At 40.3% G+C, this 18,759-nt stretch overlaps 1 protein-coding gene across 1 annotated transcript in view; it reads left to right on the top strand.

Annotated features, from left to right (window-relative positions):
- Positions 1-18,759, top strand: part of SH3KBP1 (SH3-domain kinase binding protein 1) — a gene marked incomplete at its 5' end in the record, with an annotated part of 104,896 nt that overhangs the window by 45,989 nt on the left and 40,148 nt on the right. Inside the window, one exon of the mRNA XM_010292532.1 lies at positions 4,631-4,725. Coding sequence (XP_010290834.1) covers positions 4,631-4,725 — 95 coding nt within the window. The remainder of the gene's footprint in view (positions 1-4,630; positions 4,726-18,759) is intronic.

Raw genomic sequence — 18,759 nt, 5'->3', positions numbered from 1 at the left:
GCAGGTATATATTTTTTAAATGTCTTCAGGTCAGAGTTAAAAGGAGAGGCTTCTGGAAGAACCATCTGTGATGTATAAACCCAGCCTTGGATGTCAAATATAAAAATGATATTTATCATCTACAATTGAGGGATGCTTAATATTGGTATCTCAGTTTGAAGCTTTAATTTGGCTTAAGTCTATTTACCAGGCTTGTAATAGGATATATTATTTTGACCTTTATTTTTTTGGTGGTGATTTTTTTTTTTTCCACTTGGAAAACCCCCAAATTCAGCAAGTTCCAGTGTGGTCTCTACAGTGATGTGTCTGAAATTAGAATTTCCTTTTATCTTTTTTTTTCCTTCCTATCTAAACATAACTGTTAAAATTAAGTGCTTCTACATTGTCTTGTGGTTTTGTGCTCTGCTGAGTAAGGACAATTTTATTACCAAAGTGACATAACCTATTAGATTCTCCTCTGCTTTTATCAATCTGATTTTAAAGTTTCATATTATTTTGAGTCCTGTTGGCTTTGCTTTTACTTAAATCATGTTGGTCTGCCATTCCCTTAGGAGAAATTTGAAAGCTGACTTTGTCCAGTCACTTACATTGTTCCAAACCCATCCATGTTGTTGAGACCTAGCTCTGTTGCAGCATGATCTACAGGGTCCTTGTTAGGCAGAGAAATGTACTGATTTAGTGTATGTCAGTGTGAATTGCATTCAAGGAGTCCAGACTTCTACTGTACGTAAACCATGAATTTTTTCCACGGCTGTACCTTCACCCTGTGTTCTTGTGTCAGCCTTCAGATCACAGGGCAGCCATGAGCCTCCCCCAGCTCCCTCTTGTGCCTGTCACAGGATTGTCTCCTGGCTCTTTATGAACTACATCAGCATTTGGCTGAGCTTCAGATCTGTTTTTTGACATTTTTCTCTAGTTTAATTCCTTGTTTATTTGCTATCTGAATATTTTTTTAAAAAAGAAAGAAAAAAGGTAAGAGGTTGACGGGGAGGAAACATCATGGGAGAACAGAGTTCTTGGCATCAAAACTAGAAAGTGAATATTCGTAGCCATTTGCTATGTGTGAAAGACTGTGAGTTCTCTGGTTAAAGTCTGCTGCTTTTGACAGCCACTTAATGTGAGATCCACATTGATGCATATTTTAGAGGAAAAGCTTAAAAAGAAAGAGTGCACTACTTTCATGATTATCAACTGACTTTTTCAGATGCTGAAACCACAACCTTCTCTCCACTCTTGACTGTTGGGGTCTTCATCTTGAAGGATGATTCAAATTTACAGTCTTCAAACAGCAAGGGGGAGCTGAGGGAGGATTGCCTGTTACAGGATTCAAGAGATAGGACCCCCCTGGAGACACTTGCTGTTTCAAAGCCTTCTTTAACCTGAAACACGTGGGATTCATCCCCAACTTAGGCAAGAGCTGCACCGCTGGCATCCTTTCAGAATACTACCATTATTGTGGTATAGTGGCTGTTCTTCTCAGTCGATTAGTGGTGTGTTGTGCATAGCATCCCATCTAATCTTGAGATTATGTAGTGTAGAGATTATATAGTTAACGGAGGAACAATTTATGTACTTGAGAATGGATACTCAAGAATGATCCTCCTTGGGCCCAGGTTGCCTCTGAGAACGCAGCCTGGCTTTTATTTTGTATCCTAAAAAAAGAGATGCTAAGCCTGTTTCCAGTAACCAGAGACTTCACTGAGTATGCAGCACTCAGCTTCTTCAGTACAGTATTATATCTACATAATCTCTGTACTAATTCACTGGATCTATTGTTTAGCAAAGCTGTTTTTCAGGATGCGGATACTCTCAGAATAGGAAACCCCCCCATGATCATTTAAGGGAATGTACACACTGAAGTATAATAATGTGCTGAATCTCATGTTTCTCTTACGTGTTGCTCTGCATCCACCTGACCTAAGTCAGTATGTGTCAACTTTCTACCAGATTTTACATTAAATGTTATTATACTGTCTTGAAGAAAAAGACAGTGAGCAGGTGAAACATCCTAGGTCCATGAAGAGAGATCCAAACCCTTCCTCCAGAATGCAGTGAACTAGCAGTCAGACACCCCTTTCACCGCCTGAAATCTGAGTTGTGACGTGGTGGTTCTCACACGCTCAGTGGTTTGGCAGTGTTACCAAATGTTTATTTGACAGTGTTCCCTGCTCTCAGAAACAACAAAAGAGACTTATTTTTCCCTTGCTCGTATTTTTTTCAACGATCATGTTCATTGTCTTCATCTGACGCTTGTTTCTTCAGAGACATCAGAGGGGGTATGGTGGGTTGACCCCTGCCAGCAGCTAAGCTCCACCCAGCCACTTGCGCTCCCATAGGGCAGAGAATAGGGGTAGCAAAAGCAAGAAAACTCATGGATAAAGACAGTTTAATACGTGAATGAAAGAGGAAAAAAAGAGGCAATGCAAAGGCAACCATTCACCACCTACCAATGCCCAGCCAGTCTCCAAGCGATGGCTGTCTCCCAGACCAACACCCCCAAGCTGACGCGTTTTTTATTGCTGAGCAGGAGGTTATACGGCACGCGACACCCCTTTGCTCGGCTTGGGTCAGTTGTCCTGGCAGGGTCCCCTCCCAGCTTCTCGCCCACCCCTGGCCTGCTTACTGGGGGCAGAGTGGGGGAAAGAGAAAAGAGAAGGCCCTGGCACTGTGCCGGTACTGCTCAGCAATAGCCAAAACACTGTCACAAATCCAAAACATGGCACCATGTGGGCTGCTGCAAAGAAAATTAACTCCATCCCAGCCAGACCCAGTACAGGGCAGGGCCAGAAAACCAACTGCTAATGATCATCGATAAATTTAAATTTTTGTATTCAGGAAAAGAAATCTGTAAAGCCTAAGAAATTCTTGTTTACTTGAACCAGCACCACATAAAATCCGTGCCATTTCTGAGTGGCAGTGTGTCGACTGGAGCAGAGCCTTCCTCTTCCCCAGTAGCACTGTGTCATTTCTCAGGCTGATTGTGCTTACAGCCAGCAGCCCTTCACATGCATGTGTGTTGGCTGCTTATTTAAGGCTGATGTTCCCATCACTAAACTTTAGCAGTTGAGTGGCAGCTTCTGTGTCAGAGCCTTAAGTTTCGGTATAGCTGTGTGAGTTTGGTGTCTGGGCTCTGGTGGGTCCCAGTGGAGATCTGTCACTGCTGCCCGGGGGGTTCGGAGTGTGATTCAGCTAATCAAATGTAGGTGCCTGCTCTTGGGGGCAAGAGCGGCTCTCAAGGCTTCGCTCAGTTTAGTGACTTGATCTCCATCGACTGCAGCGCAAGCGCAGGCACTGACGTTGTCGGTTTCTAACATCAGGTGCCCAAATCTAAATCCAGATACCAGCCCCAGCCCTGGGCCTGAAATCGGTAGCCTGCACCTGGAGCTGTTTGAGATACCCCAGGGTATTCTGCCTTGCCTCCAGCTGCCAGGCCAGAGGGGCCTGGCTCTTCCATAGGTTGTGCATCGTATCTGCCAACCACGTGAGTGTCTTACATACCCATGAATGTCTGAAGTGGCACTTGGTGTCTGGGCAGCTGAACTGAGCCCCTGGTAGAGCCTCAGATACCGACAAGTGTGATAATCCATGTTTTCTTCATAGTAAGTATAAAGAAATAGATCTTGATGTTTCAAGTTTTCTGTGGCCTGCAAGTACCTGTTTATTGGCATCGAATGTGAGTTTTCTAGAGGTAGAGGTTATCGAAACTGAGACATGTAAAGTGAGGTGAACACTTCTACAAAGTCACATGCCCTTCTACAAAGGGTCCAGTAATTTCTATGCGTGTTTCTTTGGTCTTTTTAAACCTGCTTTCTTAGAGTATTATGTATTTTTATACATTATTTAACAGCTGGAATACATACTCCCTTTTTATTTGTAAGACACATTGACATACTTGTCGGTTGCACAGCAACATCTTATAAGTATCTTCTTTTCATGACAACTGCTTTTTATGATTTCTGTGTAGGAGTGCTGGCTCCTGTATTTTCCAGATGAAAGTTGAGATGATGCCCTTATGTATAGACAGTAAAGGGATGCGAAAACTTTAGATTAATATTCAAAATTCTTCTTTTATGCTGAGTGTACAGTAAGTTTATTATAGAATCATAGAATCATTTAGGTTGGAAAAGACCTCTAAGATCATCGTAAACCAATCGTAAACCTTTACATTTATTAATGTATTATTTATTATCTTATCATCTTTGTAGATGCAGACATATCCACTTTCTTGCACACCAGGGGATAGATAAGCTATGTCAACCTACTGGATCCTTTACGCTTCCAGTTTATGTGATCTGGTGGAAGGCCATACCCGCGTAACTATTGAAGCAAGCATCAGATGCAGGCTTGCTCTGAGGGAAATGGTTTGTGGCAGGTTGCTGTCTGGAGCAATTTCATTTGAGAGAATGGTTCTGGGGGCTACAGAGCCGACTCCCTGGATGACCTGTGCAGAAATGCTCACCAGCATGCAGTTTTTTAAATATTTCATACTGTTTATGAAGGTCTAAAATACAGAGAAAGATGGCAAGAAAACGCAAGAAGTGCTTGTGGGGCTTTGTAGGAAGATTTTCACCCTTGGATGAGCAGCTGTTATAAAGTGATAACTTATCTTATTGAATGTTCTTCTTTTCAGCCAAGGAGTATTGCAAAGTGATATTTCCATATGAAGCACAGAATGATGATGAACTCACAATCCGAGAAGGTGATGTCGTCACACTTATCAGTAAGGTAAAAGCAATATTTTTCTCCTATAAGCAGTAATTCGCTTTTTAAAGTTGACATAATTCAATTGCCGTAAAATGCCTATTCGTGCCTTTTACAGTGTCCTTCCTAAAACAATGCTAGTTTGACATAGACTTCAGAAAGCCCTACATCTCCCTTCCTCTTGTGCTTTACAGCCTTACCTTGATAACATTAAGTGAGGAACAGCAGACATGTTCTCCAGAGTCCACAAGTTTATGCAAATAATTTTAATTTGAATCTGCTGACAGATGTACATAAATTGTAAATTGATCCCTGTAACACCATAAAAGCAGAGAGAATAAACTGGAAGACTCAGGAAAGCAGCAGCTTTGAACATCTCTGTTAGGTGTGTGAGTTATCTTTCTTGTAGGAATTGTGAATTAGATTTTTTGGGTTAGATGGAGATAATGTGCCTAAATTAGCTTAATGAACTAACCACTTATTTAAGATGTAGCCACCCTTAACACTCTGGTAAAGCAGAAAAAGATGATAAAACAAATTAAATTAAATAATTTTAGATCCGTGTTCTTTTCTTTAAAATTACTTGAAATGATTCAAGATTAGAAAGGAAAATCTAGTGCCCGGATTTATACTAAATCTCCAAAAACTCTACAGTTAAGATGGTGAGTTAGCAGTTGGTTTTCTTTTAGAAGAGCTGTGCACCATGTTTCAAAGAGTGGATTATAGTTTAGGTGCAGTTAATTTTCTGCTCTTGTTTAAAGACTTTACAGTTTGTTTAAATGTTTTTGACTGCTGCATTTGAGTATTTGGGGAAAAAAGAGCTGCAAACTAGAAAATGGTGTGTATTTTGCATGATGAAGATAATTGTAATGATGTGCACAGTAGTGCTGCTGTTGTTTGTGCTTATAGGAAAGTAAAAGAATGAATTCTATAACTGATAATTTTCATAAGAAATTTTTACTGGAATGAGCAATTTGGCACCAGGACAGAACAAAAACAGAATCCTTGGGAAGTACATGTGGGACAGTGTTTACTATGTACTAAAGCCATTTGCGATCCTAGAGGACCTCTTCTTTGTCCTGAAGCATATACATGTAACCAAGGCAAAATGATCAGACTTTTGGCAGGAAGAGAAACTGCAAATTTAAAAAAATAAATTGTGTACATTAAATATCCTGTAATGAATTGCCCTCAGTAACTTTTTTTTTATCTTCTCTTGAAAACTAGTTTGGCTTCACCTGATTTAGAATGTTCTTGTGCAAGTATTTAATAGTGCCTCTGATCATGGAAATGGCTTTTAAGATGTTGTTCCTGTTCACTTTACGCTTTATTGACCAGGTTGATTCAACTCTCTGAGATGGCTGGTCTCCAGGTGGAGCTGTGTTCTTCAGTATACATAGATAAAGGGACAATTACTTTACTGAGATTTCAATATGAGATTTCATTTGCTTGCTTTTCCCCATTTTCTTCTTCTTGCTGCCTCTGCCCCCACAATGGGAGGATATTTGTCTTTTATAATAACTGAACTGATGATCTGACTGGATTGATCAGTTTTCCCAACCATGCAGTGAGCAGTTTGTCAGTATATACTGCAGTATATCCCCCTGACTTTCTACTCTCCAGCCTGATGGTATCAAGCCAGTGCAGACATTTTATTCAATTTTCTTCTTTCTTCTGTGGTATGTCACATGTTTATGAACAATTACATAAACCCATGCCTCTAGAGAGTGGGGGATCTCAATGCAAAAAAGCTTGGCATTTCTCCTTGGATGCTTTTTTATGCTGTGTCTGAATTAATCTGAGATACTGAAGAAACAGTGCTTAACAAGCAGTCACTTTGCAATCCTTTTGAGGTTTGCAGACCTCACTGCAGACAGGCTTGTGGGTTTGTTTATCTGTTTTTAACAACTAGTTTAAGAAGTAAAATTCAAGCCATGTTGTGGTCAAATTCAAGGATGTCAGGGTCTTTGCTGTAGAGTTCTGAAAACAGCATTAGGCAAAATTTATTCTTCTCAATTACCTAGACCCAAGGAGAGAAGATTGTTACTTTTACAGAAAGAGATGGGTGTCGTACCACTTCCTACAACCACAGATGCCTTATCATAAAATAATGTATTTTGTTGAAATCACTAAAATCAGAAAGTTATATGAATTCTCAGAATTAAAAGCCCCCCCTTCCAGGCTATCTATTCTCACAGTCACATCTATAGGAATGTTGAAGACTCACAATTTTAACTCATACTGAATTTGCATTTAATTGAAGACAACAGCATTAGTGAGAATATGTGGAAGTGGCTGAAGTAGTGAGGAGTGAGTGATACAGGAACGGGAGAGAAATCTCGTGAAAATAATGCAAAATGCGTTACAAGAATCTTAAAAGCATGAAGATGAGATAGCACTTGATAGGTGCTAAGAGGAAGGGCAATGACTTAAATGAGCTAAATGGTAAGTTACTAGAAGAGCCTGTGTATTTATGCATGCACATGTGAGAATATGTGTGTGAGGAAGCTGCTAGTCTGGTGTTAATTTTTAAATGCAAAATTCAAAATCACCATTTTAACAGTGACCCTGCAGATAAAAGGGATAAGAGTATATCAGGTTTCTCTCTTTTTTCCCACTAAATTAGTTATAAAAGCCCCCTTGTCAAATCTATCTAATATAAAGAACAAACCAATATTTTTTTTATCATGGCCTTTGCAGAATCTGTTTCAAGTTCTCACTCTGTTTTGATGGATGTTGAGATCTTGAATCAAAAGTTGATCAGACCTTTCCTATCGGCTTCTATGGTAAGGGAATTTGATTATCTGAGTTTTGTTATGCAATAACCAAAGAATACTTTGAACAGATTTGCTGAATCACAAATGACTTCCTTAGTCAATTGGAGAATGTGCTGATGAGTTTTATTTAAGCACTGAAGTGAGTCAGTAGAGGCTGAAAATTTACTGGTCAGAACGGTATGTATTTTGGGAGATACAAGAGGAAGGATGTCATTATGCAAGACTGATAGTCAAAAACAATTGCCTGTTAAACAGCATACTGAGTCATTTTTCAATGAACTGCATAGGCCTAAATCATGGAAAAGATACACTATGAGATAGACCCCAAATATATGGCAGTAACAGTTGTTTTCTCATAGATTAAAATTTACTTTAAAAACTAGAAGAAAAGGAGAAACTAACTTCACATAAATGTATTCCAGAAATTTCTGGAAAAGGTTTTTCTCTCGTCCCTTTACCCAGTGAAGCAAATACCCTTGGAGATACATAGAAAATATTTTATTTATTAATTACTTGAAATTAAAGGGGACAAATGGTAGATAATATTGCTCAGAATTCTAAAGGAAGGTGAAAACTTCATGTTCAAGGCAAGAAAATGGTATACCTGGTATCTTTGCTTTGCAAAAAGAGGTCTAAGAAAAATACACCTTTGGAAGAAAGAGAACAAAAAGCAAAATACAGTAATTTTACTACTTGTGCAATTTGATGATAAGATATGTTCGTAAGCTGAAAAGGTGTGAATGGCAACAGGCCATGAGATTGACCCGGTAGGTTATTCTTTGTAATGTCAAACATCTGTGTTCCTTAGGTAGTTTTCTTAGTGTCTTCAAAATGTTCCTGACACATTTGAATAAGGACAAGAACACTGGTAGCGGTGTCTGAAGGACAATGGCAAATAGGTGTTTTATCATGCTCAGGTATTGATTTTTGGAGATTGTATTTGTAACAAAGAGTCACTTTTAAGCAAAAGAAGATTCACGTGACATTTTCAACTCTCATCTTGAAAATCTGTTAGGAATTTTCATTCCAGCACTTTTAGGCATAGCTACTGTAGGCTAATTAATAGAAACTCTTCATGCAAGCACTAAAAATTTCTTAGTAGCTCTAATAAATTCTGACAAAATGCATAGGATTCTGGAAATTTCACTGGCATACAGAAAATGACCTGTGTGAGAAATTGATAGTAATAGCTAAATAATTTCAAAGCAAATACATCAAGCACACACCGGCAGCTGTGCACTCATTTGAAAGCAGTTTTTCTTGCAAGAGTGTGAAGGATTTCATTGCGCTACATCAATCTACCTGAGCTCTAGGCAGTAAAGACCAGTTTGTTCCCAAGAATGCAAATGATCTGGATAAATAAAATTAACTACTTCAAAAATCATTGCAAATAATATTGTTATTTCATAATGTCACGTTTTCACTTTGCAGGAACTGCTCTGTGCATTCGTCCATGTTAGAGTATGGAATCTGTCCTCAGGCGGAGCGCTTAATGTTTTCCAATTCTTAGGCTAGTTGTTAGGCACTTAATTTCACCCTCTCTCTGTTTATAGACAGTTACCCGAGTATGGCCCTTTTGCCAAAATAATTCTGCTGGTTTTCTCTGTTACGACACCTTTAAATGCTCATCCTGGTGCAGGAGGTAATGGTCCAGAGCACTTTCTTTAGCTGAGCGATTGCCAGGGAGAATTCGGCTGGGTAGGGTTGTGAAGGAAAACAGCTGCTCAAACGGATGCAAGGGGCTCCTAAAGGGATGAAATTAGTAAGTGCTATGTACAAGAGTCTTGCCAGTGAGTTGAGGCCATGAGCAGGGGAAGGAGCAGGAACCAGACAGCATGATAGAGGACACTAGCTGATACTTAACTGAACATTTTGCTGAGTTGTGGTGTCACTAGGGTTGAAACCTGCCTGTGGCCTGCATTTGTTTCTACGGGGATATTTTCCATTGCTGAATTTTTCTGTACGCTTTTAATTGCAAACAGCACAGACGACACCAAGTTGGGTGGGAGTGTTGATCTGCTGGAGGTCAGGAGGGCTCTGCAGAGGGATCTGGACAGGCTGGATCGATGGGCTGGGGTCAATTGTATAAGGTTCAACAAGGCCAAGTGCCGGGTCCTGCAGCTGGGTCACAACAACCCCATGCAACGCTACAGGCTTGGGGAGGAGTGGCTGGAGAGCTGCCCGGTGGAAAAGGACCTGGGGGTGCTGGTTGACAGCCGGCTGAACATGAGCCAGCAGTGTGCCCAGGTGGCCAAGAAGGCCAACAGCATCCTGGCCTGTATCAGAAATCGTGTGGCCAGCAGGAGTAGGGAAGTGATCGTGCCCCTGTACTCGGCACTGGTGAGGCCGCACCTTGAATCCTGTGTTCAGTTTTGGGCCCCTCACTACAAGAAGGACATTGAGGTGCTGGAGCGTGTCCAGAGAAGGGCAACGAAGCTGGTGAGGGGTCTGGAGAACAAGTCTTCTGAGGAGAGGCTGGGGTTACTTAGTCTGGAGAAGAGGAGGCTGAGGGGAGACCTTATCGCTCTCTACAACTACGTGAAAGGAGGTTGCAGTGAGGTGGATGTTGATCTCTTCTCCCAAATAACAAGCGATAGCACAAGAGGAAATGGCCTCAAGTTGCAGCAGGGGAGGTTTACACTGGATACTAGGAGAAATGTCTTTACTGAGAGAGTGGTCAAACATTGCAACAGGCTCCCCAGGGAGGTGGTGGAGTCACCATCACTGGAAGTGTTCAAAAAACGTGTGGATGTGGCACTTCAGGACATGGTTTAGTGGGCATGGTGGTGTTGGGTTGACGATTGGACTTGATGATCTTAAAAGTTTTTTCAACCTTAATGATTCTGTGATTCTGTGGTTTTACAACCCTTGGTTATAGAAATATGTGGAGGAATTAGAAGACTCTCAGTTTTTCTTTCCGTATGAGCAACTAGGTAGACAGTAGCACTCATTTTTCCATATGTAAGATGAATTTTTTGGTATTTTCCACTCTATGGGTAAAAAAAAAGAGTGATAATATTTGAGGTCACTAAAAATAAAGCTAATTGATCAAGAAAACAGAAATTTTCAAAGCAGGAGTATGGTAGCTTAAGGTTGTCTCTTTCAAAAGAAGGGAAGAAGTTAGTCATATTTCAATTAATTCAATTAGTTCAATTAATTTTGTTTTTCCTTGATTGATAGCTAAAAGCTTTTATCTCATTTTTAGAAATGAGTTTACTAATATAATGATATAAAAAATAAGGTTATGCAGGGGAAGATACATGATCTGGTGTATTAAAAGATAAAAATGGCTTTCTGTCAGAGCAACACAGTGGATTTTTGTTGACACTAAATATGTGGTCATGCAGATGCCCCTATTTAGGTTTTTAATACAAGATATTTTGAGCATATGTACCTTTTGCAACAATCTTGCATACAGAAACTGAAAGGAATATAGTAAATAAACATCAAATAATGTCCAGCTTTAAGAAAGCTTTTCTGATAGCTTTAAGACAGTTTTTCTGATGTTCTGTTTTTAAAGAATAGCATGAGAGCAATAAAGGAACTTACTGCTTGCCTTTGGAAATAAGTAGATATTTCCCTCAGAGAAAACAATACCATAAGGGATCTCAGCGCATGCCCTTTTCGCTCCTGAAATAACCATGAATTATTCAACACATCTTTGGCCAGACCTAATAACCATACCTGACCTGCTTTCTGTGTTCCTTGCCCCCTATGCCCTGCTCAGCACCAGTTTTTCCCCCCAAGACATCCCACCTCCCGAGCTGATTGAGAAACCTGCTCATACCAAAGCTGCAGATTTAATACAAGAAATTACTTTGCGAAGTGTGCATGCAGAGGGTGCACTTTCACATGATTGATGGTAGGTGGCTGCTGAAAGGGATGGTTCTGCTCCTGTCCTCTTGCCTTGCATCTGGCAACCTTGGCCACAGGACACGCAGGGACACGTGAGTAGGAAAGGGTGATACAAGGAACGGGATTGCCCCTGCAGTCAGAGCCTGCCAAGAGAGTGGCTTAGCGGTAGGGTCACTTTTCCCTCTCCTGAAACTTTCCCCTGAAAGTTTTGACCTAATGGGAATAATAGTGTTTGGATTTTTGCTGGGCTTCAAGCCACGATGGCGTGCAGGATGGTAACTGGAGTAGGTCCTGCAGAACGAGACCCTTTTGACATACCGCTAATGTGTGTGGCCAGTGCATGGGGTAAAATTTGTGTCATTGCATAGAAGCATGCGTTTTTCCTCATGAGTGATATAAAGCAGTTATATAAAACTGGTGGGGACACCGATGATCAAACAAACATGTTTGTTTTCTAAAATGGCTTGTTATACACAGTAAGTTATAGGGAAAACAGACTTTGAGTAATTGTCCTGTTTTTCTTCTTGCCTGAGCTTTGTCCTTGGCCAAGACAATAAATTTTTAACTTACTCGTAGCTTGCGCCATTTCTTTGCTGCTGTGATTAGAAATGGGGCATTAAGGTCTGTGTAGAGATAAAGTCCAACAATATGTTTAATAAGGTACCAGGTGCAGCTTGCATTTCACTGGTATCTTTAGAAATATTACTGAAACCCAAATGTTTGAGCTGAGCACTTAAATAAACAGTGATGCCTGAGATTAGTACAGGGGAGAGGGGAGCAGCCAGCACTTGAATGTTCTTCTTGTTAGTATATTCATAATATTTTATTTTTTTAAAGTATGCACTGAAGTTCTCTTTTCCTGATCTTGTTATCACTGACTGCAGTGCTACAGCAGTGCCTTCAGAGGAGAGGTTTCTGTTGTTCCTGGCAAGTCCCAGATTTGAATTTTGACAAATGGAAGTTCATGCCAAGCTATGTAGGTGAAGTGGCAGGTTTCCCCATGTATGCAATGCTTCAAGATTTGCATCATTTGAAAAGAGTTAGGTTGATTTGTAAGTATGTTTAATACAGCCAAGCTAATCTAAAAAGGTGACATATTTTAAGATAAAAAATGAAAGCTTTTTTTTTCCTGCCCTGTGCTTACAAAAGATATCACTGAAATGCTGAGGCATCTGGAAAACGGTGATTATTGCTCACAGTGTGGGCTTTAGACTCACTGCTTAGCTTAATCCTTTCTTTTATCCTGAATGTTGGGTTCACCTGCTGGTTTGATGGGATTATCTGAAGTCCAACCTTTTCAGGTTAGGGAGATCTGTTTAAAGGAAAAGTAAAAATGCACATATAGTGCCAAGTAATTAGTAATTCTAATTAGGACCCTCGTCGTAAGATGTCTGTGATGTAAATAGTAATAACATTAAATAATCCTCAAATGTTTAGTTCTATGTTTTTATAATATTTCTAAATGCAGAAAATTTAATTATTCTAAAGTACATATTATATTATGTAAATTACATATTTTAATTGTGTAAATATTATATCTTTGCTCATCAGAGGCGTAAATTATGTCTGTTACCAGCACCACCTTTCATGTTTGTCTTGGCTAATTTAGTTTTAATTTGAGTATTGGAGTGCTAGGGTTTTATGACGTGGAACAGATTTATTTCTCCCTAATATTCTGCTGACTGAACATTGCCAGTGAAGTGAATCCCCAGAATAAATTGTTTTGTTCAATGAGCAATGTAATTTTTCCTGTTTGTACAAATATTTCATCAAAGCATTTCAGCTTCATTACTGATTAAACTATTTACTCACAGAGTTTAAAGTCAAAAGGTTAGACCTAGCCTGAAACAGATTTAACAAGCAAAATATATCTGGTCTGCTAGATCTTCTACTCTAATGTCCTGGGTATTGCAGGTCATTTGTTATTCTGAGCCAGTTTCTTTTTTACAGGGCCCAATAACTTAGGCCAATTCTTGAACAGACTGTGTCTTCTAGAGAGGTATCTTCTTGTTGTGCCTTCCAGTAAAAAACACTGTCTGGAAAGAGTAGTGTAACCACAGCTGAAACAATGTCTGATTTCTGACAGTCTCTCCCATTTCCTTCCTTACAGTGTTGATGCAGTAAATTCTTAGTAGAGCCTTGGAGCTTACGGATAAAGAAAAATTTACCTGTTTGACTTCTTAAGCTTTAAAAGATGCAACTGGAGTTATGAGATGTAAGCTTCCCTACAGCTTGGGCATGAGAGCTTGGAAGGATCCATGCAGGATTTGGGGCTTTTGGGACATAGGCTGAGGACCTGAGCAGGATAAATCCCTGGGTTAGGGGCCAAACAGAGTGAGACTGGGAGGTTTCCTCTCATACTTTTCTTCCAATATTTCATAATCTGTGAGTATTTGCTAGAAAATGTACGTAAAGGGAAAACGGGTGTTCTCTAGGACTGCCTCAGAAGACTCATTTATTGGACTGTCTCTTTTATCTAAATTATCTTGGATTAGGTAGTTACAGAGAGATTCATTCTGCCTTATTGCCAGTTTGTAAAATGATGTTTCTGCCGAGGAGTACTTGATTACTAACCAGATGCTTTAAATCATAGCAATTTTCTTCAAAAGTATTTAAAAAAATTTGCACTTTACTGTAAAGTCTCAATCCCAGTAACTGAGCTTCATAAATAACAAAGCTTGATCATTTTGAATACAGTCTTACAGTCTTAAGTAGCACAAGGTGGGTGTAACGTAAGCCTCTGGAGGGATGCTTTCCTTCATTCATAGGTATTTTACCAAGTCTTACGAGAATTTATGAAGACTATAAAATCAATTATTTTCTGTCTTTTAAAAAAAATTGGATTTTGAGGATGATCTGTCTTGGTTTCAGCATCATGGTACTGAATGTAGTAAGAAATCTTAAAGAAACATTCCTGAATGTTATTGAACTGCTTTTTTCACCCAGCTTTAACATGATTTTGTTGTTTCCCCCCAAAGACAAGGTTGTATTAATAAAGATCTGATGCAGTGTGAGGTCAGGTTTTGTTCCTTTCAAAGCTATCAAAATAATGCTGATCTTTGACACATTTTCCCTGAAAATTTTCCACATATTTTTATATATTATATAAATATTCAGTAACAGCGTGGAAAAAAAAAAAAGTAGACATTTCCCCACACATTATTGCTTTTGCCCAGTGATGTCACACACCAACTTTAAAAATCACAGGGCCCATCCTGGGGCCTTCTCCAGCGTTCGTGTGAGTTGGGACCTCTTGGCCGCAGCGCTGCAGTCGAGCCTGGAGGCAGGCAGCAGCGCTGCCCCAGCGGTGCTCTGCGTGGGTGGGCTGAACGGCAGAGTGCTTGTCCTTCACGTTTGTCTTTCTGTGAGGCCTTTAATCCTCAAATACAGAAGCCTTGATATGTTACACCTCTGCGTGTACGGAGGATGTCTAGAAAAGTGCTATAGACGCATTTGTTCGCATTAAAGGTGGTTTGGTTTTTCTTTAAGTGATGGGGAGTGGGCTATCAGTTGTGGAAAGGCTGCTTGAGAGATGCTTGCAAGGAGGGTAGCAAGAATGTAACGTGCGGCTGCCAGCGTAGCAGAGCTGACACATGAAAGCTCTCAGTGCAAGTGCAAGAGGTATTCATGGCGTTCTGAATAATGCGATTTTACCAGCTTAACATTCTTCTTGATGAGAAACAACTTTACAAGGGCAGAAGGAAAACAGACATGTAATGAACACAACTGCCAGCTGCTGGGATTTTTTTTTTTTTTAATTATGCAAGGAACTACGTATTCTAGTGGAGATTTCTGTGAAACTCTGGTATCCTACCATGAAAATTTCGCTTTTTCAAACCTTGCACTGTTATAGTGTCTCTCAGTAATCTGAATAGTCTGAATATTTACTTTGTAAATTTAGCTTGCCAACTGTATATTTTAAGCTTAGTGATCTGTAAGTCTTAAATTAAAAAGATAACTTGCATAGGCCAGTTTTTTAGAAGATTTCTGTAAATTATGACTATGTGTACATCTACTGGCATGAGCAGAAAACTTGTTACTTGAGCATTCCAACGGTCTGCATACCACAGTACATGCTTCGCAGCTCCCTTTTCTGAGGATGTGCTTGTTCTTGGTTTTGGCATTGCTTTCTATCCTAGCTATAATGATGAAATCTGATTGATGAAATGTTTCTGATTCAAAAACTTTTCATCAGAAAAGCTGGGAATTGAGCAGTTGTTTTGATCTCTAAACCGTGGCTTCATGTTTTGATAGTATTACAAAGTAACAGCACGTTCAGCGGACCAGCCTAGCAGTGATCAGCTCCCTCGGAAAAACAGAAGTCCTATTTGCAGGTTAAAAGTTCAGCCTTTATTTCTTCAAGGGGTTACACAGCTGCAGCTATGGTCGTACATAGGAGAAAAAAGACATGCATAGATTGTTCCTTTGTTTTGGGGCCTTGGGGAATAGGAAAGACCTCTCATTTGCTTTTACCAGCTTTTACCTTCCCCTTTGCTAGGGATGTCTTGGAAGATAAGTTGGGGAGGGGAGAGAGGAACCTGGGGCCGTGGCACTCCCTGACATGAGCAGTCCTTCCAAAGGTAGCGAGAGACAAGGGAGCGGGCGCTGCCTTGAAGACCTGGTTGCTTGGGAGGAAAAGGCAGGAAACATCCTTGCCCCTAAAATAAATGAGAAACACGGCCGAAGCAGTGGACACCTGCCTGCCAGTAAACCTGTTTCTGCATCTTTTGCAGCCCGAATATGCTCCCTGTGCGCTGCCGGCTGTGACGGTGCTGTACTTTGTGGAGTGACTGAGTAGGTTATTTAGGAAGCCCCTACCAGCCGTGCTCAGATGCCCTCAGGTTTCCTGGAGAGGTTGCTCAGCTGCTGGTAGCTTCCCAGTGAGCTATCTCCAAGCGTTTGCAGCTGGCTTCAGCGATGACCTGATGAAGTCCAGTGGGCTTCTGAACAAAGGCAAGAGAAAAATTGTCATTATAACTGAGCAGAGAGCCAAGTAGCCACTGTTTTTTTATTTAAGTGATTAAGAACAGTCTGTTAACACACAGTAACGCCCCTGTAAGTGGATTGAAGAAAAAATAAAAAAATAAAGCATAGTAGTTGGAAGAAAATATAGTTTGGCGCATGTCCGACATTTAAATTATAGTACTTTTGTATGCTTTATTCACTGCTAGCAAAATAATGAAAAAAATCCACATAATGAGTTTTTATTATAAACATGTTCACAACCAGAATTGCTGCTTTTCATTTTCAGAGAAAATGTTGATTACCTTTGTGATCTTTTCATCTGACTTGGGCCTAGAGTGCAAGTACAGTAGCAGCATGGGCTAGGAATGAACCCATCTTTAATAACCAAGCCTGATTTTTAATAGAGAGAGCTTTACATAAAACCCCCCTCTATCTTTGGGATACATGGAACTCCTGCCCACTTGGAGCAGAGGGAGAGGCTGTGAAGCTGTGAACGTTTCCAGGAGGGAGCGTTCAGTCATGTTTGCGTGACAGGGCAATCTGTCACCGTCAGGCTCATAGCTGGGACACGGCTCAGCGTGACAGAGACATGTAACCTGCCAGGTATGATCTAGCGTCTTTTCATTTTGTGGTCTTGAAGGTGGTATCAGGTAGCAAAGCAGAGATTAAGTTAGTGGAGGACCGACAGCTCTGCCTTACCAACCTCCGTTGTCATCTCTTTTTACCAGCAAAGAAAACTAGCGATGGTGTTTGACTGAAGGGCAGTTTGTGTTCTTGTCTTGTGACCAGCTGTACTCCTGGGTTGGGAAGATGACCGGGGCTAGCATCTTCTCAGTAGTGTCTGTCTAGGTACAGCTGCTTCTGTGCAGTGAGTGGAGTATTTGTAAGACTACGTAGTATAAGGAGCCTTATGCTGGGGCTTTTTGTTCCGTCTCCAGCTGCTTCTGCTTTTTTATGGTTGGATTGAGGGCACCGAGGGGAGGAACAGCACGGTGTTTGTTCTAATGCAAGAGCAGTAGTTTCACTGCTAAGCTAAACTGTTAATATAGGATACTGTGTGCGTAAGAGACGAAGCAATGTCGTGATTCTTGCACCCAGAAGAGGAGGAAGCACAGCTCCAGTGTTCTATGGCTTTTCTTAGCCATTATGAGAGTGGCTACAGGATCACTGCGGTTGCTAAAAGGAGACTAAGTCCTGATTTTATGCTGTCAACCCTACTTATGTTTTTCACTACATTTCACTTACATTCAGTAACAGTACGAAAAATCTGGTGCTCCAAATGGAAACTGTCTTTGCCTGTATGTTAAAATATCTTTGCACAGCTTTTCTCTGGTCTCCAGTCATGCATCTCTCTCCCTGCTCTCCCTGCACCTCCCCCCTTCCCCTTTAGTCGCCACAGGCAGAGGTTTCAGAGCGGAGCTCTGTTCTCATCTTTCTTATCTTATCATTGGTGTGGGGTTTGTATTTTTTCTTCTACTCTCTTGTTTTAATATTCCCTCTGCAAAAAAAATGCCTGTTTTTTCCCGATTATTCCCTCTTACAATCCTCTTCACAGCTTGCGTGTCTCACTTCTAATTACATGAAGGGTAGTTCTTCTCCCTCTTATTCTTCATGTCAAGAAGAGGACTGATGTTTTTTAGTTCACCTGTGTATACCCCTAAAATTGTTGGCAACATGTTGACAAAAGCTAGTTGTATTCTGGTTTTCTGGTAGTTGCCATTTCTCGCAAGTTTACTCTTTGCTCTTGCAATATTTTTTCTGATGTACGTAAGAATTCCAGCTCAGGTTGACATTACATTTTGTGTAATATTTATTTCTTATAAAGTTTAAAAATTCCTCCTAGAAAATTCCTCAACACTTCTGTCTTTCTCATCCCTATGTTTTGTCCAATTCTTTACCGTGATATTTATCACAAAATGAGTGTTGCTAATAGATACAGTGTGTTCAGTTTATTACCATGTATTTGGGGTCTGCTGAGCTTGGAATTAGAATGGATGTTGATTCTGCCATAGAAGAGCTTTTCAATCCTTTCATTTTGCCTTTCCTCCCTCCTTTTACTTCATTCGCTAAAAAGGCATTTGAATTAAATTCATCAGAGACAGGATTTTGGAACTGCTTCACTGGAAATTAGGGTACAACCATGATTTGTGTTTCAATGAGAAAATGCTAAAATTTCCTGTACATTTTTGTTTTCTCTACTTCATGAATCTGCCTCTGCCTGAACAATGAACACAGGCTTGGCAACTAAAACTGGCAGTGGATTTCTGTAAGGTATTTGACTGCACTGTCACTGCAATGAGTACATGAGTATAGCCTCTTGAGTCAAGCTTTGGTAGGAGCTGATTTTTATAGTAGCTAAATGTTGGTCCAGCTACAACCTAACTTGCATGAACTCTAGTATCTATCAAACATAATTTCTACTTCTTTGCCATGCCTTACTTTTCAGTTTTGTAAATATTTT

Source organism: Phaethon lepturus, unplaced genomic scaffold (assembly GCF_000687285.1).
Source record: "Phaethon lepturus isolate BGI_N335 unplaced genomic scaffold, ASM68728v1 scaffold578, whole genome shotgun sequence".
Lineage (NCBI taxonomy): Eukaryota > Metazoa > Chordata > Aves > Phaethontiformes > Phaethontidae > Phaethon > Phaethon lepturus.
The sequence above is the reverse complement of the archived record's forward strand: the minus strand, read 5'-3'. Positions and strand labels throughout refer to the sequence as shown.